The 25,483-nt window shown below is 38.5% G+C and overlaps 1 protein-coding gene across 2 annotated transcripts in view; it reads right to left on the bottom strand.

Annotated features, from left to right (window-relative positions):
- The window catches only part of pacrg (PARK2 co-regulated), a 160,805-nt gene that overhangs the window by 78,747 nt on the left and 56,575 nt on the right, over positions 1-25,483 (bottom strand). For both annotated transcript variants that reach the window (XM_079854304.1, XM_079854303.1), the window contains exon 2: positions 447-581. In XM_079854304.1, the coding sequence (XP_079710430.1) occupies positions 447-581 (135 nt within the window). The remainder of the gene's footprint in view (positions 1-446; positions 582-25,483) is intronic.

Raw genomic sequence — 25,483 nt, 5'->3', positions numbered from 1 at the left:
TAATAATTGAATTAGTGAAAAGAAATAACATTTTCATTGTCATTTGCTAAAAAATATTTTCACAAAACTGCTTATTCATATTTTACTTCTACAAAATCAAGGGCATGTGGTCCAACAAAAAAGCAGAAACAAAAAAAGAAATGTTCTCATAGAGAAAATCCTCTCATGAGTCATGACTGTGTCTCAAGGTAAATTAGCCAAGGCAAGTTCAGTTCATGTAGTAAAAAGAGCACTAGTCAGAGACAATTCATTGTTTTAGTACATGTATTGAGAAATGTGATATTCAAGTAAAATGTAATTGAATCATTCAAGAAAGTGGCATCTAAAAGAAGAAATCTGCTACAGGTTGTTTAATGTGTGAATTTAAGAAGGTGTGTCTGAACATCTGAATAGAGATACATAACATACTAGAAAGACAACAGAAGCACAAGTCATGTTTTATCTACCTTCCATGCAATGCGGTTGCCTTTAGAATCATGTTCCAGGGCGACGGGAAAATCTCCACGCTCGTAGAACTTACGGAAGGCCGTGGGTTTAGCTGGCCTCTCTCTGAAAGCCCCTGCCGCCGGAGGGCCCACCACCTATAGAACACACAGAGAGAGAAAGCCTGTCAGATACTGTGTCATCAGCGGGAATGGCAGTCCTAAAACCATCACAGAAAATGAAATGTGTTTGATCCTCTTTCATCCCAATGTAAATCTGCTTTCTTTCTGATGTTGGAAGAAGCATTTATCTGTTTTATAGCGACACACAACAAACCATAAATTATTCACGATGTCTGCCTCATAAAATACAATCTACCAGATCACACAAAGTATGTATTAGCAGCATAAATAAACTGATGCATTCGCCACAACATATGGGATACTGAGTATGTGACAAGCTAAAGAAAATGAAATAAGAGATGTTTATTCAGGAAAACAGTTGAACTCATGAAGGCCCCTGCAGTGAGAATGTGGCAGCCTGGGGCTTTGCTCCAGGCCTTGGCGTTAAACTCTGACTTCATCTGAATAAATTCATGCAGCAAGTCACACACTGGTGCTGTTTTGCTTAATTGCAATGGCTGTTCAAATTTAAATTAATGTATAAAGCATTTGGTTAACAATGCAACTATGCTAATGTGTTTATATGAGAATCATGCTCTTGGCACATTCATGCATAGGCCTATCTCTGTGGCCACAAACAAACTTTTGCAGGATTGAATCGAGCTGTCTGAATGAAATATATCCTGAATTTGTGATTGATATATTCTTACTGTAAACATGAATTACAAATGCCAGCTATTTAACCATTAGCTGGTTGAGCTCATTGAATCAGTGAGTTGAACTTGAAAAAAGTCCAGTTCGTGAACAAATTGGCAAGCAAAAACTTTCACAAGCAAAAAATGTCAATTGTCAATAGTGTAGACTCTAGATATATATGAAGCACAGCTCACAACTTTTGAAAGTTGTAAATATAGGCTAACAAAGATTATTGGAGTACGTTTTACAAGAAAATACTTTTCCTTCTACTTCAAAATTTCACTTTTAATTTAATGTGGTACTTGCCGTTTCTTTGTAATTATTGTGAAAATTGTTTCTATTTCAATTGTTGATGTTTTTTCAGTGCAGAACTCACTTTCAAACCAAGCAGCCTTCTGTTCATTGCAAAATCTTTTGCTTATGCAAAATCCCAGATTAAAGGAACTCTAATTTAAATGGATTTCTCCTGCAAAAATTTTGCAAACGACAGTAACTGACCGCACCTTTAGGGGGCATTCACACAGGACGGATTGTTCCATTTCCACTGCGCTGATTTTCCATAGCTTTTTCTATGTAAACATCTTACATAAAAGCAAAAACATGTTATTTGCAAATCGGATCAAGTGATTCTTGAAGAGATCAGATAACGATTAATTTACTGTACTTCTCTCAGAAACTTTCATGAACGCTTCAAGATTGCATGGATTTCTATTGAAATGACTGGATTTCAGCTTTGAAAATATTCATTATTGGGCAAATTATTTCATTAGAGAAAAAAAATCACAAAATTAATATATAGTTGCACCAATGCCTGTGAGAAAATTCAATGTAGTACATGAGACTCACTAGTACACAATTAAAATCATTTCTTTAGATGGCAGCAGAATTTTAACAGATGGCATTCAGCCTGTGATGACCAGGCAGGAAGTAAATGTTCTCCACACAGGGTCAAGTGAGCACTTCCTGTAAGTAAAGGAAGATGATGACAGCACAGTCCATTCTATCTGCCGTTGACCTGAGAACACACACACACACACTCATCTGGGAAGTGAGTTGTGAGTCCTCAGCCATCTCTTTCTATGAAAGCTGTGTTTCAATCACTGAAAACCGCTCTACCTCAGGGAGAGAGAGCAGCTCATTAATCCTCGGGCTGACGTCGCATTGGAGAAGGTGTAATTCCACGAAGGTGATCAATCACCTGCCCAAGCTGAGGCCACATCTCTCTAGCTCTCTCTGGGCTCCTAAACTGCTTCTGAGAGCATCTGATGGATGCTTGGTGAGCGGCTGCAGCTCTCCGCTTGGGCAGGTGAAACCCGCATTAACATTTCCACTGCTCTCTCTCGCCTCCTTCTCTCATAGGACACATTCCCCTGACAATATCATTCAATTTCTGATAACGTGTGTGTGTGTGTGGCTGGTGACTCACCAGGTTTAGCAGAAAAAACAGAGGCTGCTCTGATAAGGTCAGACTGCACACAACTGCTGCAGGCAACTAAATTACCTCCCTTTATTCATGGAGCATTCACCTCCACACTTCACACACATACTCACCGGTCCACCCACTAATACACATGCAGTCATACACACAATCTAAACGGAAGGTCCCCAGAAAAGTCACGCAGCACCAAACTTGTCTGTCTAATCTGGAATGAGTAGTGCAATTCATTATAGAATCAAATGGGGAAATATAGTGTCAGCTGTTTGATATGGTGTTAATGTCCATAAAACCATAGAGGATTTAATCTTATTTTACAACTTTCCTAAATAATGATCCAATTTATACAAGACAGACAGACATTATATAACGTTTACACTGCAAATGTGAGATTTTAAATGAGTATAACAGCCTTCTGTGATGGTGATAAAACTCTGAAATATCAAGGGTTTGTTCGGATAGGACGTCTGCTTTCGACTTTCTTCTGTGACATGCTAAACATACACAACCATTCAAAAGTTTGGGGTCAGTATGATTTTTAAAAAATAAATAAATACTTTTATTCAGCAATGACGTGCTAAATTGATTAAAAGTGACAGTAAAGACATTTAGGCCTATAATGTTACAAAATATTTTGATTTCAAATAAGTGCAGTTCATTTGAACTTTCTATTTATCAAAGAATCCTTAAAAAAAACGTATCACGGTTTCCACAAAAATATTAAGCAGCACAACTGTTTTCAATATTGATAATGATAAGAAATTGTCCTTGAGCACCAAATCAGCATATTAGAATGATTCCTGAAGGAGCATGTGACACTAAAGACTGGTGCATGATGCTGGAAATAAAACTTTGAGGAATTAATTACATTTTACATTGTATTAATATTCCACAATATAGGCCTAATTGTTATTACTGTGTTTTATCAAATAAATGCAGTCAAGGTGAGCTTAAGAGACTTCTTTCATACCCACCCCAAACTTCTGAATAGCTTAGGTATATAAAAATCGAATACATTTACATTTGTTGTTTGTTGCAATTAATACAGCAATTTGTTAATCACTTTTAGCCCATCTATTATCAAGTTTGTGTAAGCAAAATCTGACATTTGAGATTTCCTTCTCTGGGTAGAATACGAAATACAAATAAGAGAAATGGAATTCTTTGCTATCAGGGGAACTGGAGCCTAAAGTCGTGTTTAGAGCTTGATTTAACATTCCTCCCTGCTGGTAGCCTGCTACATTCTAGTCAGTGTGTTGCTCCTGTGAGGAGACAGAGCTCAACTGAGTCACTCCTGATTCTGAGGAAAAATGACAACATGCAGGTAATAACGCCAACGCTCGCTGCGGAGAACAAAAGACAACAAGAGATGAAACAAACATCATTATTTCAATTATGAAAAAGAGTCAAGAGTTAAAAGGTTGAAAATGGTTACTTGATGCTGATTTTCTTTAGACTGTAGCTCTACTCTTGCACAAAACCTAAATAAATGCATTTGGGCTTCAAAACGGTTCAAAAAGGCAACCAGCTTTCAGCCTGATCCTAAAGTGCATAAAGATCACAAACATTTCCACAGCTCTACAAAAACACAAATACAACAAAGCCGAGTCAGAGTAAAAAAAAAAAAAAAAAAAAAAAAATCCTCCTTTGACAGCCCTCATCTGCATTTTTCAGCTTTCCCAGTAAAACTCTCTTCCATAACCTTATAATCCTATAAGTATCACATTCACTCAGTTACGGCACAAAAGTTTGCTGAGAATGATGTTGTTGTTTATTGTTTAATAGTTTTAATCTAAACCTGGATGAGCAATGTGCTGTTGGAAAAGAGATCAAATTTGCATTTTAAAAATTTGTCTGTCATTCCAATTTGTATCAAAGAGAGTATTTTCTGTCCATACACTTACCACCAGCATGAGAAACTTGCAAGTGTTCAAGGCAAAAATGTGAAGTGATAATATTGACCCAGACATTTCAAATCAGGGAGTAAAAATTGCGCAATATTTATCTATTATCTGATAATTTATAATATTCTAGCCTTTCACAGACAGGGATTAGATTAAGCCAGGATTAGGCCTTAGTTCAATTAGGACATTTAAGCAGCGTTTATAAACGTGCCTTAGAAAAAAAAAAAAAGACAAAGACAAAACAATGGCACTGACATATTTTAAGTCTGGGACTATGCTTTAATGCTTAAAGGGATAGCTCACAAATGAAAATTAGCCCACGATTTACTCACCCTAAAGTCATCCTAAGTGTATATGACATTCTTCTTTCAGACAAATACAATCGGAGTTATATTAAAAAATGTCCTGGCTCTTCCAAGCTTTATAATGGCAGTGATCGGCTGTATATTTTTTTAAGTCCATCAAAATGCATCCATCCATGATAAAAGTCCTTTATTAACCCCCCAGAGCCGTGTGGAGCACTTTTATCATGGATGGATGCACTTTGATGGACTCGATGGATCACTGCCATTATAAAGCGGGGTGCTGGTATGTGGATAAAGAACGTCTTGTAGCTTTTTGCATCACACACACGCATCTGGTCACCAGTGCTGATTTTTGCTGAGCCAGCTCAATGAGTCAAGCACATTGATCAGTCTTGCCAGGCTTTGCATTTACTGCCATGACCAGTAATCAGCCTTCAGCCCTGTGCAAACCAATTTAACAGCACTCCAAAGAATAACACCCATGGCCATGAACATCGGACATGTTCCATCAGCACACTCTCTGCAATCTACAAAGGAATCTGGACACATTTAAGAGTGTGTATCCATCCAGATGTGTGAAAGCTGAGAGATTTTGACTCTTGGTTAGCAGCTGTTCAGATTGTTGCTGCATTATATGCTGTCAAGAGGCAGACTTTGAGACCCATGCTATGCTGCCAGCATCTACTGTAGACTACTTTGTAATGGTTCATGATTCCGGATATGATTCTAGTTCCTTTGGTAGAAAATGTTCTTAACACCATGAGATTATCAAGCTACAGCTGCATTCATAATCACAATATTCTAATAGTAACAATGGGCTTGTCTGACAGATTTCCAGAGCATATACACACACAAGGGATCAGACTAAGAGACAATAGACAACAACTTGAGCGAGCTAATGCTTGTAAGGTATAACAAACATCTAACAGGTATCATGGTTAGAGAGTCTGTAGTATAAGGGGCTGTTTACACAACACCATTTTCAACTAAAAACGTAAAACTTTTTAAGAGTTTTGGCCATTCATTTACATGACAACGTCTTTTTTGGATGCTTGTAAATGCAAAACGGAAAAACGCAAACGTTTTTTCTTTATACAGATTACAAAGTTATCAAACCGATCCCCGTTCACACAGATCCGCGAAAACGACAAATAATACTGTATTATGCATGCTAGACAAGTAGTTGGCGATGTCACTTTGTAAAGAAAGACTATGCGCCGTTGTCAGGCATAGCAGTAGGCCTATATGACTACATGACGCAGGAAAATACAATACAAAAATACTTTAATTCAAGGGAAAACTGAGGGGAAACAGATATTCCTATATACTATTAAACATCGACGGCACGGAACAAAACAGGAAGTAGCCTATATACACAGGTTAACAGAGGGAACTAAACAGGAGCAGCTGAACCGAATTACAGTATAGGTATTGTGTAGCTATAGGAACTAACAAGAACTCATGCAAACACGACAGGAACTAAACAAAACAGAACATGACCATGACAATCGTGAGCTAAGTTGATCGTAGGGACGCATTTTATTTCAGAAAATGTCAAAACCTTTGAACACAAAGGCTTCAAAAACATGTATCATCCTTGAGTCTGTTGTAAGGAACCTATTTTCATGATGACAAAATGTTATAGCCTATTGTGTTGATTTGTGTAGGCCTAATAACCACTGTAATGATGTCCCTATGACATTCATATAGAAAACCACTGCCTTGTCTGCCATACACCGGACATGTGATAAAACATCTGGAACATTTATCACACACACACACACACCTGGAACCTCTTGCTGAGAACCAGGGCATATCTAAAATAGCTGAGGGGGATTTAATTTACTAAAACATAAAATAATAAATGAAAAGGACAATGTACTTTTTGACATTTAGGTGTAGAAAATCAGAAATTGACATGCAATTATAGTAGTCTTTTAGTCAGGCTTGAATATAAATTTGTCACCGCAATCTGGTAATCTATAATTACAAGAAAAGATGATAATATTATTTAGACAATTGTTTCACATCATTAAAAAAGAGCTAACAAGTATGTTCATTATTTCATTAAGCTATCTAAATGCTCTATTGCTAATTCCATTGAATCGCTGATCTGTGGTTTTTGCTTGAGTAATCAGAACAATTAATTGCCGAGGACCAACATCTGAAAAAGCCTAATCATCAAATCCACTGTATCTGCAATTGTTTTAGAGCTGCCAGCCTTTGTGATTAACACATCATGGGTGTTTTTCACAGGAGAGAATTGAAGCAGTGCCTCCTCAAAAAAAACAAAAAAAAAAAAAAAAAAAAACATTATATATATATCATTAAATATATTTTCATGCATCATATTTCACTAAAGTAACAGTGACATCACCAGGGCTGCGTTTCTCAAAAGAACCGTTGTCAGGCGTAGCAGTAGGCCTATATGACTACGCGACGCAGGAAAATACAATACAAAAATACTTTAATTCAAGGGAAAACTGAGGGGAAACAGATATTCCTATATACTATTAAACATCGACGGCACGGAACAAAACAGGAAGTATATATACACAGGTTAACAGAGGTAACTAAACAGGAGCAGCTGAACCGAATTACAGTATAGGTATTGTGTAGCTATAGGAACTAACAAGAACTCATGCAGACACGACAGGAACTAAACAAAACAGAACATGACCATGACAATCGTGAGCTAAGTTGATCGTAGGGACCATTGGTGGCAATGGTTCTACGATCTATTTAGGCTTACAATGCTTTTGGGAAACGCAGCCCAGATAAATGCAGGGAGATAAAAGAAAACCATAAAAAGGATGTGACTAAACTAAACTGATCTCACTCTCCTCAAACTGAGGACTTACTACTGCCTTTGGCACAATTTGTCTCTGCAGAAGAAAGAAAACTGGGGAAAGAAAGGAAGACATATAAAGTACAGGTTTTGAAGGCAACCCTCCAAACACTTAGGCCTAGGCCTAATTGAGTTTGCAAAAGAAGAAGAAGAAAAAAATCACAATTCCTAATCAAAGTAGACAAATATTACAAGAAAGGAGTGGGACATTTGTGGGACAAATTCACACAAAGACTGCTCTTCAGAAGAGAAAGCCTGCACTGCAGTTGTGTTCAAAGTCTGAAAGATAATACACATAGATTCAAGATTCAAAGAAACAAAAACATTAAGTAAAAGGTAAGAAATAAAAACATTTATTCAAAGGAGAGATAAAGCAATAGAAGTTTTGGCTGCCTTGTAGTTTCCACTGATTTAAGTTACTTTCAAATGTGAAATGAAAAGTTTCCAAATGCGGCAATAGAGAAGCCAAATACAGGTGCTGGCAAAGTCCTTTTAGGCAAGTCGTGCCACTCGGCCGCCATCTTGGCAACGCCTCCGGGCAGCTATTTCGGACTAACAAGACCAGGCTCCTATCTAAATGAATGGGCAGAGAGTCAGAACTGCACTTTCACTGGACACCGGGACATAAAAACTGCATGTATAGAAACAGCAGTAAAATATGATAAAAATCGCTGAAAAATTTTGATGACTTTGCCCCAAAATAAGGTTTAAAACGCCTTTTCCCCCACAGTTTATACTTTTACTACGCATGCGCAAGGATTCACGTTCACGACACCAACTTCATTCACGTCTCTATCCAGAATGCCGGTGTTGTGCCAAGCACTTAAACAATTATATGTATTTAAATGTCTGAAACCTAAAATAAACATTATGTGGTTAAAAACACTGAACAGTTGTGAAATAGCCTATGACAAGCGCTGAGCGCGTCCGTCTTTGGCTCAGCGCCAGTCACAGCGCGAAAGCAGGTTGAATATGGCAGTTATGTCACGTCACTGTACATTCGCTCCTTAGTGGTCAGTTGCTGACTGTTAAAAGCAGATGATTGGCTTTCCAGCGGGAGGGGCGGGACATGTGCATACAACCGCCATCTTTGCCGTTACGGGTTTTCCTTATATATTTGTATTGAGGATTGAGGAAGTGGCATGTCTCATATAAATTGTCTCTGGTGCTGGTCATAAAATTAGAATATCATCAAAAAGTTGATTTATTTCAAGAATTCAACTTAACAGGTGAAACTAATATATTATATAGACTCATTACACGCAAAGTGAGATATTTCAAGCCTTTATTTGTTATAATTTTGATGATTATGTCTTACAGCTTATGAAACCCACAAAATCAAAATACCAGAAAATTAGAATATTACATGAAATCACACAGTAATTACACAGTAATACCATGGTCATTGAACCAGGTTTTGGTTCTTTTGGCAGTGTGGGCAGGTGCAAATCCTGCTGGAAGCATGAAGTGCTCTGAAAATGTCCTGGTTGACTCTGGATTTAATAAAGCACAGTGGACCAAAGTCCTCTTTTCTGATGAGAGCAAATTTTATATCTCATTTGGAAACCAAGGTCCCAGAGTCTGGAGGAAGAATAGAGAGGCACACAATCCAAGATGCTTGAAGTCCAGTGTGAAGTTTCCACAGTCTGTATTGGTTTGGGGAGCCATGTCATCAGCTGGTGTTGGTCCACTGTGCTGTCCACTCAACGCAGCCGTCTACCAGGACATTTTCAGAGCACTTCATGCTTCCTTCAGCAGACAAGCTTTATGGAGATGCTGACTTCATTTTCCAGCAGGATTTGCATTGAAAGGCTTGAAATGTCTCACTTTGCATGTAATGAGTCTATATAATATAGCCTATTAGTTTCACCTGTTAAGTTGAATTATTGAAATAAATCAACTTTTTGATGATATTCTAATGTTATGACCAGCACCTGTATATAGCCTACAAGTTTGGGGTCAGTAAAAAATGTTTTAACGAAATTAACACTTTACTTTTATTCAGCAACGAAGCATTAATTTAATCAAAATTGACAGTAAAACATTTATAATGATACAAAAGATTTCTATTTCAAATAAAATAGTCAACATTTGAAGTGGATCAAAACCTTTCATCAAAGTATACATGAATTTTGAACAATACCCGTTCTTGTCTTAGGACAACTTTGATTAGCCTAACTTTTTTTGATCCACTTCAAATGTTGACTACTGTAAATGCTGTTCTTTTTAACTTTAGTCATCAAAGAATCCTGAAAAAAATGAATCATGGATGGTTTCCACAAAAATATTAAGCAGCAAAACTCTTTCAACATTGATAATAAGAAGAAATGATCTGTCCAAAATACAGATCCGAAAACTTCCTATGGGTACTCAACAACCTATAGTTGTTACAGTTGGCTGGAAAGCAAAGAGTCTGAACCCCACAAAAGGTGATCCATGAGTCAGTGCACCCTTGAGCATAACACTTAGCCTCAGGTTGCTCCACAATGACTGTCCCTGTAATAAGTGTACCATAATCAATTTGGATGTACGTGTCTGTCACAAGCGCCAGCTAAAGGAGGGAAACAGGCTTATTTGGAATAATTGCATCCAATTCATTCAGGACTTCCAATACCCCTCCCATTCCAAAAGGTCAGGTCAACATAATGGCAGTGTACTTCTTATGGATTATTAAAGAAGAATGTCGGAGAAAGGACATTGTACAGCATATTGGCATGATGTGACTTTTCCAGAGTGTAGGCCTATTGATTTCTCGTGCCTCCTCATGTGCTAACAGCATGTGGGTGGTCACAAGGCCTTGAGCTAAATAACAGTCCATGACACATGGTTCATCCTTTGGCTGTGACCCTGAACCAAGGATACTCTCTGTCATCTCAAAACGATTTCACCGTATACTAAATCCTCACGTATCCATCTTCAGCAACAGGCTCATCTCATTTTAACTCTGCATTTCCTTTTGCTCATTATTGTTTTATTAGCCTTTTACTCGTAGTTCTACTTCCAATTTTTTTCCCTCCAGGATCCCATTAGCTGTCAAACCCAAAACAAATTGGTTAGTTTTATTTTTTCAACTGAGAATTTATTTTCTAATTTTTATTCTGAAAAGCTGATATTGATGTTTTCCCTTCCTGCCAAATGGTTGTAAGTCGTCTTATCTCCAGAACGGCTAGCATATGTTACGTATTGATTGTCTTTTGTCTGCCTTGCGCTAACCGATATTGACAAACACATCCAATCATACTTTCCTAAGCCTGCTGTCCATAAAGACACAGAATCGAACCCCAATCATGGGTCACAGATGCTATCTAGGCCTAACAGCTTTATCTGAGTCGTGCTCTAACTGTCACCATTCCTTTTCTATGCTGCTGTCACTCATGCCGGCCTCATCTTGGGCTTCACCATCATACTCACTGAGACACCTAACCTGTTGAAAACCTGTTTCATCTGCCTAGATTTTGAGGAATGTCCCAGTCACTCTTTCCCACACAATGGCAGTGTGTGGATATTGTCCTCCAAGGGCCAAAAAAGCTTCATATATCATAAAAGAATGAGAACAAGAGGAGACCAATAATGGACAGCAAGGTTTTTGCTGAATGATTATTTCAATTTAAAGTTGCAATGTAACGGAAGTGGCATATATACATGACATTTGTATATCCAGATTATCGGGTAAACTCATACATACCTGAGTTTACCCGATAATTTGGATTATTGAAAAAGAAAAAAAATGCTACATCCATCGGATGTTGATTGAATGGAGGCAGATCTGAATGTGAGATTGCAGTCAATTATAAGAAAGAGCAGGAATTTAAGCAGACTAAATGATTGGGCATAAGTCCGACATACGCCACCAAAGCAAAGTCGTTTCATAGGGAGATTGAGAAATTTTGATTTAAAAAAAAGAAAAAAGAAAAGAAACATTAGAAATGCATGGATGATTTGTTCAAAATCAGATCAATAAATGCATTTAGGAAATAGATAGGATACATTTTCATTCCATGTGGACTTGGAATATCTCTAAGTTATGTCTCTTATGTTTCTCACCAAAACCTATTGTATGGCTTCAAAAAATGAGTCACACCGACTACTTTTATGATATATGAAAAAATAGCCAATAGCCATCCACTGCCACTAAATGGGAAAATGTGACCTGTACATTCATAAAAATTTCTCCTTATATTCCACAGAATGACTTACAGTAATGTAAAATTAAATATGTGATAAAGCTGACTATAATATCAGCCATTAGGCCTACATCCTGAATTTCAATCCTGTACATTTATATGCCTAGACGTCATTTTAACAGAGAACCTAATTTAAAAGGGCAACTGTCTTCCAAAGTTCCACTTTTTCTCAACACCACGGAAAAGGTCAAAGAGAGCCCGAGAGTGACACACGCAAACATTCTTCTGAGTTCTGCCCATTATCCATTCATCTTTAAAGAAGCTTTTTCATAACAAGGCGCTTTTGCAGATAAACTATAAAGTGCAGAAGAATCCACAGTTATCTAATTTTAAAGAAAGAGAGCATTTAGAAGTTAGCGTGCATATGCAGCCTCTAAAGTCCTAATCCACAGTTTCATGTTGCTGTTTGAAATGTGAAATGCACAAGAAAAGTGCCCAGGGAAAGGGGAGAAAGGTGAAAAATTATGCAGGCAATAACATTTCCAGATGCTATGTGTTCAGTCAAGGACCTTCAGAGCAGAGAGTTTGTTTGATCAATAGAGAGCCAGTGCTGAAATGCAGCCCTGCAACTGACACTCACACTCTGTCTCCCATATCCATTTCTCCATCAAGCATGACAAGCAGACATAAGTATAGATGGACAGAGATGGATGGATGGATGGATGGACAGATAGATGGAGACAGTTTATGGGATGGATGGATGGATGGATGGATGGATGGATGGATGGATGGATGGATGGATGGATGGATAAACTAGAAGAGAGACACTGTGGCGCAGCTGGCGCTCATTAACATTTGCACCACCAGCATCTCTCCACTTCTACAGCTCTCGGCCCCACCCAGCTTCACACCACAGCAAACAAAGTCAGAAAGCTTGCAGTTCCGTCTCCATGTTATTGTTTACATGGTTGTTGAGGCTTGTCTGTTACAGAGACATTGAGAGAGACGGATCTGGTCTGTTAAACGTCGTGTTCTGGTAGCGTAATGGTCATATGATAGGGGCTTGACGAATCAGGGAAGGAGACACAATGATCTCTAGAAGACCCAATCAGGAAGCGAATGTGTGCCCGAAAAGTCTCTGTTTTGGTCTGTATACAGTGAAACACAAACCCAGAGTTTTCAAACTAAAATGGGATCTGCAGCGTTTTCAAAATTCTCTGTTTGCGAGGGTCGAAGACGTAAAAGTAGTGTGGACGCCAGGCGTAACCGTAGCAAAAGTTGTGATTGAGAGTGAACATGATGCGTTCACGGCACGCTAGCTTCAACTAGCAGGACCCATTCACTCTAGAGCAGGGTGTAAAACTCAATTCCTGGAGGGCCACAGCCCTGCAGTGTTTAGTTCCAACACAGCTCTAATACACATACCTGTAGTTTTCAAATAAGCCTGAAGGACTTGATGAGCTGGATAAGGTGTGTTTAATTAGGGCTGAAGCTAAACCAAAGACTATAGAAAGACGGTTCACTCCTACAACTTATGAATGGGAGAAATTGCAACGTGCAAAATTGCGGAATACGTCCCGCCTTCTAAGTAAAGGAGGCACACCGTAGGCATGTTAAAAAAAAGTTATAAAACATGCTATATAAAAATAAATATGGCTATATAAAAAATATGCCCGCCAGACATAGCCAATCAAACTTTCTTCTTTGGGGCAATAGCTCCGTATGAGGGGGCCTCAGAGCTCTTGGCCAGTAGCGTTCTGACAGAGTCGAGGAGACCTCTCATCCCCCCAAGTTTAAAGCTCCGGGTCAGTCTCCCCACCACGAGCTCTCCAGGGGACAGCTAAAGGTGGGGTGTAGGGTAGGGTTAGGGGTTAGTATTTGTTGTAGCATTGTGTAGGAAATCAGCACTGTGATTGACATGACCAATGAAATATTTGGGGGAGGGAAAATCATGCATGCATGTCATGTGTTTGTCTGTCAATCGGAAAAAGCCATACAGAGTTTTGGAGTTCCCACCCCCATTTAGAGATCTATGGGCGGCAGCTATGCCCTTCTCCAAAAAGACGGGCCTTGAGGTGTTTTTCATTCAGCGAGTCTTCAGCAATATCCGCCTTTCAATCAAATAACACCAAAGCCTACATTTCTTCTTAAGAAGATGTTCTTAAGAAATTTTTTGAGAACTTAAGAGTTTTTCAAGAATTGCACTTGGTAACATTCTTACGAACATCTTAGAATGAATCTTAAGAAATGTCTTGACTTCTTTCTTAATTAGATTTTCGTGAATCCGACCCCTGGCCTCTTCAGTTCTGGAATGAATGGCAAACAAAAAACTTGTCAATGAATGGACCTTTACTCCTCCCCTCTAGAGATTTTGAGTGTGTTTCTTTCCCTTCCGTCCCCCAGAAACATCTTCACGCTGTCTGCCACCAGGCATGGAAAGGATGATGCGTTTCCCACTCTAAAGGGAGGTGAAGACCATGTGAAAATATAAAATTCTCTTCCACTCATTGTCTGTGGCACGATAAATGGGAGAGAAGAGGGTGATGTGAGGACTTGTATTGATTCAGTTTCTATGGCCACAAATATCTGGCAGCATAATAAGCCTGTGTGCTTCAAGATTCACAGCTTTTAAGGCATCAAATGGCCTTGCTTTTATCAGCAAATCATGCTGCTCACCACACAGGCTGGCTATACATCAGCCACCGCATGAAAAGACCAGAGAGAGGTAGATATTAATAGTTTTAGAGGCAGATCTCAGGTCAGTGGTGTGTTGAAGCGATGCTAAATGTCCAGGAATGTAAGTAGATGGGTTATGGAGGGTCCTTTATAGGGGCTTTGTTTATGACCTGCAGAAAGTAATGAAGTCACTGGCTGTGTCCAAGAGCGAAGGCACCTGCCTTGCTGCCCAGTCAGTCAATGACTTAAAAGACAGCATTTTTATATGAAAGAATTTTCAGACAGGATTCCAAGACACCTAATGATGTCATGTTTAATGATCTAATGCCTATTGTAATTAATTAATTGATTAATCAATATTAATATTAAATGCAACATACTGGGCCGAAACAATTATTAGCATTAAGTTTAATAACACTTGGTTATCCTGATGACAGCATGCAAAGATATGGGAAACATTTTCTCTACCCGTTTAAAATAAATGTTGATAAGCCCATTTTTTCATCCTAATAATGTGATTATATGGTTAGCTGCATTTTGTAATTTGCATAGCACTGTTTTTCCCTTCTGTCTGTGACCCTATCCAAGTGGATACAGGTTCAGCCCGGAGATCTCCAAGGGTAGAGCAGGAACTCAAAAAGGAGGCAGGACAATAGGTTAGGCAGCCTTTTAGAGCACCCGGCTGCAGTTATGTCCCTCTCATCCTATCAGAACACATCTGTGACAGGATTTTCGGTCACAACCCACCAGTTGAGAACCACTTTACATGATCTAACAAACAAGGCTCTTGAAATAAACGTAGGTTACACTTGTAAATTTATGCTCTCCTCTTTGAGTTCCACAGAACGTACTCTTGACTGTACAGTAAACCTCAAGCCTACCAACAAGCAAAATACCAAAAAGCACTCCTCTACCAAACCCTCCCATTCAAAACAATCATCAAAGTAAACACTCCCTGGCTGTATCAGTCATTAAAGAGATAACGGCCGTCTGCCGGAAGCTAGTTAATTGTACTGTAATAACCTAGAATACTGTTTAACACTTGATGGCTGCTCTGTCAAGTCCTCGTCGTCGGTTAGGAACCTGGGTGTGCTCTTTGATACCAATCTTTCATTTGAAAGTCACGTGTCTAGTATCTGTAAAACCGCATTTTTTCATCTTAAAAATATATCTAAATTACGTCACATGCTCACAATGAAAAATGCAGAATAATGAGTTCATGCGTTCATGACATCAAGGCTAAATTATTGTAATGTTATTACGGGTGGTTGCCCTGCACGCTTAATAAACAAACTACAGCTGGTCCAAAATGCAGCTGCCAGAGTTCTTACCAGAACCAGGAAGTATGACCATATTACCATACCATATGACCATATTAGCCCGGTTCTGTCAACACTGCATTGGCTCCCTATTAAACATCGTAAGAATTTTAAAATATTGCTGATTACTTACAAAGCACTAAATGGTTTAGCTCCCCAGTACTTGAGCGAGTTCTTAACACATTATAGTCCTTCATGTCTATTGCGATCTCAAAATTCCGGCCAGCTGATGATACCTAGAATATCAAAATCGACTGCTGGCGGTAGATCCTTTTCCTATTTACCACCAAAACTTTGGAATAGGGATGGAAACGGTTAATCGATTATCGATTAATTGTCGACAAGAATTTACTCGATTAAATTAAATTATTGTCGGCTAATTGACCTATGGTTAAGCCACGCCCCCTCCACTCAGTCGGACAAATAGTCAACATTCGGTAACAGACGCTATGGCAGCTGTCACAGTTGGAGACATTTCACAGGAGGCAATTGATGATTTTTGGAGACAGAAAGATTATATATCATCTCAAAGACACCAAAAGGGCCTTAACTATGCATTGGAGGGTTATATTAATCATTTTATTTTGAGAAGGTCGATGAAAAGCTTCAGCTCCAGACAAAGATTTAACGTTACAGGTCAGTGTGTGGTCAGTTTGGTGCTATTTCGCTTTAAACGCTCGCTTTGGACGCGCAAATGGATTCAAAATGTTCAAGCGGCGAACTAGACGCGATACGCGCGAATTTGACGCTCTATTCGCGTTTTTATGTGAACGCAGCATAATGAACAGGCTGCATTGTCAAGATTGCGCAATGCTGGAATGTGTGTGTGTGTGTGTGTCAGAGAGAGAGGCGCGGGCGCGATTGAACAGTGGAAACATAAAAACATACTCCATTTTGTTCATACAGGACATCATTAAAACTGCAAAGTGTTTAGCCTACTTATATTTGTGTAAAACACAACATTGTGCTTTTGTCAAACTGTACTCGTCAAACTGCAACGCAACTAGAAGCTAGGCTAAAGTTACGTTAGAGATGTTAAAGATAACGTGCTGCTGCTGCTAATGTTTCAAGTTTTTCATTCAAGTAGTTTACCAGATAGATTATTATATGTAGGCTTAATATTGTAGGCTAAGCCTACCCATGTAGATTTTTATTTAAAATTTATTTTATGTTGCTTAATGTTTCACATGCAACAGGTGAGCCAGTGCACAATTATTTTTTATGTATTTTAATTTTCTGTAGATAATTTATTTTGTTAAAACTACATAAATGCCATTATCCCAACTGTTACAATAAAACATCAATTGAGCAATAACATGCATTTTTATTCAGTAGCCTATAAGCAATATTTAGCTTTTTATGTTAAAGACACTATTGATACCGTGAGAAATTTACATTCTCAGGAAAATAGCCGCTTATCAGTTAATCGTTAATCGATCGATAAGGTCAATCAATTAATGATTAATGAATTAATCGATAATTTGCATCCCTACTTTGGAACAATCTTCCTAACTTTGTCCGGGAAGCAGACACACTCTGTCAGTTCAAATCTAGACATCTCTTTGGCCTAGCATACACATAACACATTATAGACTTCTATAATTCAATGTTAGGCTGCATAGATTAGGTCAGCCGGAACCGGGAACACTCCCCATAAATCCTGATGTACTTGTTACATCATAAGAAGGATGGCGTCTACGCTAATATTAGTCTCTCTGTTTATCCGAGGTTTACCACAGTCCGCCGGATCCAGGCCGTATCCAGATCTGATAAAGGACCTGCGCCTGGAAACGATGACAATGCAGTCCTGAAGAGTCAACCAGTCCATCCCCTGTGAAGGCCTCCTTCCCATCCCTTTACCTCAGTACAGATAAAATGTTGTCGTGATAATTCCGGTTTGCATGGCTACTCAGACGCGACAAAGATTTCTGTATTATAAATTTTAAGGCCAGACAAGTAGTTTATTGAGGGTTGATTTGTAAAGAAGGACTATACACCTACCCACATATACATTCAAACGCGCATACCTTTGGACTGAACACGTAGGCTAATGCTCATGTGCGCGACGTCTGTGTTTTAACGGGTTTGTGTTTTTGAGTTTTGCGCAGAGATAACGGATAATCGTTTGCACCTTCAAACCTATTTCAGGGAGTGTGTTCTCGAGACACCACTGTTTTGTGCGGATGAGCGGCCGGAGCGCGTTAAGGATTTTTCCAGTTAGAACGGTGTTGTATAAGCGGCCCCTAATAAATAATGATCTTCACAATGGAAGTGAATCAATTAGTCAAAACTAACTTTAGCTGGACAATAACTTTATTCTAGAGCTGCAGTAAAGCCTAAACAATCTGTTACGGTAATTTCCTATTATCACTGTAAAGCTGCTTTGAAACAATCCATATTGTTAAAAGCACTATATAAATGAAGGTGACTTGACTTGACTAGTCGATAAAGTTTTACACCTAGGATGGCTTTACCCCAAGTAAATCATGGGGTAATTTTCATTTTTGGGTGAACTATCCCTTTAATTTACACAGCGAACAAACATAAAAATGAAGGAGAATACAGAATGACATGGAAAAAATATTTTCTCCCTCTCTTCTTCTCTTTCTCTTTCTGGTGCTAATGAAAGGCATTGTGTTATCGAAAAGACAACACTTGAAGATTAACTGCTGGTGAGTTTGACAGGAGACGTACGTGTATTGAAAATCTGTGTGCACATGGAAGTGCACGCAGCACAGACTGGGTGACACGCTTTGTTGTATAACGAACTTAGCAGAGCATTCCCCCGCCTTGCATTTCTAAGCACACAGAGCGGTATGGGAGATATTAATCGTCTCCCGGTGATGAGCTTGCCATCAGAGAGAGGATGTGACTGTTGGATGAATCAGCCAGTGACTCTTCTACCTCTTACACACATAATGAGCAACACACCTCTAAATGTTTAATGCAGCCAGTAGGATATGTGGGCTGCTGTTTCAATATGATGTAGATTAGCAGCTTTGAAAGCAGAACCGTGTCGATGTGCAGATGACGATAATCTCCGCACAATTTACAGACAGCAAGTTATTTCTGCCATGTCCCACATTCCACAAACAGAGTTGGTCCACTCAGCCATCCAATTTTAACAGATTTATAATTTAGAATCTTTGCAAAAGTATAAAGGGAATCATGGTGACATCATTTGGGGGCCATTCACACAAAACGTGTTTTTTTCATTTTAAAAATGTGAAATACGTTTAAGTTGAACTATTTTTACCTTGACTGCTGTATCTTTAGAATATGTCATGCACAAGATGCTCCTTCACTAATGGAACTTCTAATGCCATGTCCCACATTCGTTAAACAGAGCTAGTCCAATCAGACAGAAAGAATTCTTAGTACAAAGAAAAAGTTTGGCACAAAAAAAAAATGATGTCATCATTTAGGGGCCATTTACACAAAATGTTAGCCTGGCAAGCCAGACCTACATCAAGATGTTGGGTCTGGCAACTCACCATAGACACGGCTCAATCCGAGGGGCGGGATAAACGGCTGTCTTTCAAATTCACTCTGTACGCAATAGGACAGCGCTTCAACCAACCAGAGCGTTTTCCCAACAGCGGAGCTAGTTGATAGATTCAACTTTTGCCATATCTGGCCGGCAAAACCAGAAAAAATCAGGCAGACAAAAATTAAGAATGCAGTAACCGTCGCAACTCTGTCGTCATTATGTTAAGCCCGCCCCACCTAGGGCTGTCGCGGTGAAGGATTTTCCCTTGCGGTAATTTTGAGTGGCTCAATAGCGCGATATGCGGTTTTACCGCATTTATTAATTTATTTTGATTTATTTGTTGCTATATAAATAAGTGTCATGATGTGGTCAGCATGCACAAAAACGAGTACATTTTCAGTAACCAATAAACCATAGACTGTAAAAAAATAAAATAAACCGAATCTAAACAGCGTCTCTGCGCATTGAAAGCCTGTCACTCAGAGCGCAGTTGTTACGGCAACGGACTGTCTTTGAGTGAGTCATTAAACCATTCATTCAACAACACGTTCAAAAACGCTGATTGATTCATTAAAAGATAGTAGTGAAACAAGGTTAATTATTTTTAACTTTGAGCTCCACTTTTCAAGGCTCAGCTGACCAGCAATGCGTCGCATGGGTAACACTGAAGCTTCACTTAATAGAGACAAATGGCATTGATTCAATGCGTGACTCACTGAGTTTTGTTTCCCGCGACCGCGAGTTCCTTGCGCTGTGGATGCTGACCAGCGCTGTCGCTGATGCCATTCATGGTAAATACCCTTTATTTTAAACGTTAAAAGGATGACAGGACAAATATTTATCTTTCCTTGGACACGGCAACCTTTTCACGAGTATGACTTGACCTCAAATACAGACGCAGGTAATCGCACGCGCTCAGTCGATCTCTCTCATTCACAGTCTGTTTAGGCTTAAGTGCAAATCCACGAAGCCTCTGTACAAATCACCATGATAAAACCATGATCACCACGTCTTATTATCATTATTAACTTATTTAACATTCAATACACATGCACGAAGTTCAAAACAAGAAGGGTTTCGCCTTATGAAAAAAGAAAAGACGTGAATATCGCGGTTGCTGCGGTTACTTGAATTCCTCTGCGGTTGGCTTGTCAATAGCGCGGTACTGCGATATTGCGGTTATCGCGACAGCCCTAGCCCCACCTACTCTATACACGATGTGATTGGCGTGACCAAATTTAGGTTTTTGCAGCTCGAAAGTCAATGGAGAGTTGCTAGACTGCCCTGGCTGCAAAATACATTTTGCTGCCGCTAGGGTGCGTCTAGATTTCTAGGCTAACAAAATGTGTTTTTGCATTTAAAAAAAAAACATGAAACATAGGGAAGTGGAATGAAAAAAAATTCAAGGTCTAGAGACACATTGGTGAACTGGGCAATTCCACGCAAAGGTCATCCTTACCATGAAAAAATAAAGTTTTTACCTAAAGATCAAAACCCCTTTTAAGTTGTCCATTTAGGTCTGTAATATACTGTATTAATGTGCTGTATCAGAAATTTTAAGAAAATTGCCTTGTTTTTCCACCACATATGAGGTGAGCAACAATGCTAAAATTTTAATTTCAACCAGCCATATTTCATGCTTTCAAAAGAGGTATCAAAGACCCCCCTTTTAAAAACTTAATTTGAACATAAAGCATTTTGCTGAAAGATGGAGGCATGCCTGAGAAATAAATATACTAATTTGGTCATAACAGCACTGCCTGTTGAATTTATAAGGGCTTTAATAAAGAGGTCTGGACGCTTCAGTGCTTTGTCACGTCCGTAACGTTTTAAAGATTAAGTTTATATAATATAACAATTATAAATGCAAATAACTTGAAACTTTATATGCAAAGCTAAACTATGTTTATGCTTACTAGGATCGACATTTCATTCCACTACTTTGCTTTGAACAACCATAATAATGCGTTACGGACGTGACCGTTACGGACGCTTCACATCAAATCATATGCACTTGTGATCGGTTTCAGGCTTAACATATATTCAGTGCATATCCAATAATCGCAATAATATTTGTGCTTTGTTAGTTTTAATATGAAAAAATGTCTCAACTTTCAAATTCAGTCTATTTTATAACAAAATGTAAACAATAGAGACCGCTCTTTAATACGGCGTGGTATATTTCTGTATATCGCCTCAGTGCGCGGCGGATAAAGCGCACATTAACGGATCTTCTCTTCCTCTGCCAGTTACAGAACGAAATATGAATATCAGAAGGTAGTATATGATACAGTACAACTTAAAGAAGAGCATGTCTTATAGCCATAGGACACTTCCTTCGGGATGTCGCGTTTTTCCCTCTTGGTTAAAACATGAATATTCATCATAATCCCGCGATCAAGCTGACAAAATAACAGTGATATTGCAATCATTTTGACTCACGACTTAAAAGTAGTTTAAAAGTAGACATTTCAGACGTCCTATAGATATATTTCTCAGGTATGTGAGGCAAGTAGCCTACATTATACGCGGAGTTTCGGTTCATTTATGAGGCGCGCTCCACTTCACGCGACGGCGCCTCTGTGTCCTGATTATATTGTCTGCTATAGCCTATTTTCTTCTTATTTAAAAAAATCCAGGCACTTGGTTGATGAAACATTGATTAAAATTAAGATACAATTTATACAAAACGAAATTCACATTAAAGAAAGGCTTTCTACAAAAAAACTAAAAAAAACTAAAGAATTGGTCAAAATCATGTCTGCCCACTGATATACCGTATGATATGGTCCGTATCCGATATATTTGCATCTTATGATCTTACTCATGCTGTTATCCTTTCATATAATCAACATATGAAATAAAAAATACAATTATTTTATTTAAACATTAATATGAGACTAAATGCCTACTCAAATGTAATGTTGGAGCTGGATTTGAGTGAACACGTCTTACCGGTGAGCATGTTGGGGGAGAGGTACGATTTTCGAACAAACATCGAATATTATTTTTGCTTATAATGCCAATCCTTAATATTTGGTGTTTTAAATGCCTGTTTGAGGTCTCTGTGAACGGTTTAAAGCAGTATTTAGTGCCGCTTTCAGAGCGGTCACGTCCGTAACGTCACGTCCGTAACATTGTTTTTTCCTCATAAATGCGAAAACGAAAAATAACATAAAATGAATATTTTATGTTCTGTGGAGAGCCAACCCTTCTTCATTCGGTGGGTACTATTACTTTTGGTTTGCGCAGTGTAATTCACAGAATTACTAAAAAATATTTTGGCAACAAAAAGTTAGAGATTTTTTTTGTCACGTCCGTAACGCATGTGTATTTCCCTCATATTAAATATAAAACGCATGCGTAGACTGATATTTTTCTAATGTCTGGACTCCTTTATTAAGGTAGTATGGAAATATAAACAGATGTTTACAATTTATTGGTATTAAATGCATTTTCTGAGAATTAAAAATTCAAGTTTTGACTGCAAATGTCACGTCCATAACGCTGGAATTGCCCAACTACTTTTAACTCTTAAATCTATAAATTACAGAAACGTCTGTCTGTCTGTCTGTCTGTCTGTCTGTGTGTCTGTATGTGTGTCTGTATGTCTGTTATTCGCATATCTCTCGAACCGTTAGTCCGATGGATTTCAAACTCGACAGGTGTCTCACTACGGGCACGAGTAAGTGCAGTGCCAAGTTTGACGTTGTTTGGATTAGAAATACAAAAGATATCGTTAAATATATCAGTAAAAGAAGCACTTAGAAGGTTGTGGTTTAAAAATAAATATTCTGACATTAGAGGGTTGTATCGGTCAGAGCCATAGAGAGAGAGAGTTGCGACAACGGAAGTTCAAAATGCTTCGTTGTCACGTGATTCGCGTAGACCTCAGATAGTTCCAGGAAGTGCTTCGGAATCAACTAGCATGCTTTAAAACACAAGTTTATTTGATTCAGATGTACTGATAATATACAATCTTATTCTTTAAACGTCTTACCTTTTAAAAGTGCATCACAAACGGTCTGTTCTACCGCGCTGTTGTTACTTCCGGGAACTATTGAGAGGCTCTACGAGCCGCCATTGCTGTAAAAAAAGCGTTCCATTGTTGTCAATGGAGTTGTCGCAACTCTCTCTCTATATGGCTCTGGTATCGGTCAAAGAAGCCCCAAGAAGGTTGTGGTTTAAAAATAAACATTCTGACATAAACACTCTGTCAGCTACACTGTTTACTTCTGAATATTATAGTTTATTCACAGCCATTGTAGAAACCTATTCACAAACTGTTTGCTCAAGCGTAGCATTTTTTCAGAGTTCACTGTGTAGCCTGCTCTCTGAATCGTCGCGCTTATTCATTTGTGGATGTTAACTGAATCTGTAAGTCACCTACGCTGTTTACTTCTGTATATTATATCTATCTATAAATTATGGGAACGTCTTTCTGTCTGTCTGTCTGTCTGTCTGTCTGTCTGTCTGTCTGTGTGTGTGTGTGTGTGTGTGTGTGCGTGTGTGTGTGTGTGTGTGTGTGTGTGTGTGTTATTCGCATATCTCTCGAACCATTAGTCCGATGGATTTAAAATTTGACAGGTGTCTCGCTACGGGCACGAGTAAGTGCAGTGCCAAGTTTGACGTTGTTTGGATTAGAAATGCTAAAGATATCTTTAAATATATATTGGTAAAAGAAGCACAAAAGCTCTGGCTTTTGACCCTCACAGAGAGGTTTGAAGAAAGCAGTGGAGCTTAAGTAGCTCAGAGTTTACTGTGTAGCCTGCTCCCTGAATCGTGTAGTTCAATTTTCCACATTTATTGTATGTCATTATGTCAGTATCAGTATTTGCTTTCTACCATGCACAAATAAAAATGTCACTGAACTTTTGCTGTGTAATTGTAATGAGCACTCAAATACACCAAACCAACAATTACTAAAAACACACACAAAAACTGATTTTGCACGGGCACTTTGCACTGCTCCCTGAATCGACGCGCTTATCCATTTGTGGATGTTAACTGAATCTGTAAGTCAGCTATGCTGTTTACTTCTGAATATTATATTTCATCCTGGTGCGCTTAACGCTATCGCTACTGTGTAATAGTAGCCTATGCTATTCACCAACTAAACATATCCTATTCAATGCATTCACAGTCTCTTTCACGGGCATCATTTGTAGTAGCCTATTCACAAACTGTTTGTTCAAGCATAGCGTTTTCTCGGAGTTCACTGTGTGCTTTCTACCATGCACAAATAAAAATGTCACTTAACTTTTGCTGTGCATTTGTAACAATGAGCACTCAAACACACCAAACCAACAATTACTAAAAACACACACAAAAACTGATTTTGCACACAAAATCTGATTTTGCACACAAAATCTGATTTTGCACGGGCATTTTGCACTAGTATTTAGAATTGTCAAAGACATCAATCTAGCATGTTTACATAGAAAAACTATAGAAAATAATTGATGCATTGGAATACAAATATGCAGTCTGTGTTAACTGTGCAATCTTATTCACACTCATGTCATTCCACTATCTTCCATGGAACACAATGACATTTTGAAGAGTGCACTAGATGAGATTTTTCCATGCAATTAAAATGAATGGGAAGCTTTCATGCTTCAAAAAGGATGCAAAAGGACCATAAAATATCTTAAATATATCAGAAAAGTCTTTAGAAGTGGAAAAGGAATAGTTTGCCCAAAAAAAATCTATCATCGTGTATTTCCTCAGAACAGAAAACACAAGTCATGTGACCTACTTTTATGATTCTTTTATGTTGTTGGTTGTTCTTTAGTTGAGTTTCTTAAAAAAGCCACTGGTCACTATCTAAAGGCCAATACTGGTTACATTTAAAGGCCAATTCACACTGCACCGACAGATAGCAACAGGCACCATGTCTGTTTTTTGGGGTTTTTTCGGTCAGCCTGTCTATGTCTGTTGCCTGACGCAGTCTGTTGCAGTCTCTAACTCTGTGCACTTAGAGATGAAGTTTTAGGAAAACTGTATGGTCCGAAATATATCTGCATATTCTGAGCAGAACAATAATGAAACAAAACAGCTGTTTGGCTCCAGGAAAGACTTAAACTTAGTTGGTTGTCATACTGAAGTGAGTTGATGGCTATAATGAAGAACAGTCATAAA

Source organism: Squalius cephalus (assembly GCF_949319135.1).
Source record: "Squalius cephalus genome assembly, chromosome: 20".
Taxonomy (NCBI): Eukaryota; Metazoa; Chordata; class Actinopteri; order Cypriniformes; family Leuciscidae; genus Squalius; species Squalius cephalus.
The sequence above is the reverse complement of the archived record's forward strand: the minus strand, read 5'-3'. Positions and strand labels throughout refer to the sequence as shown.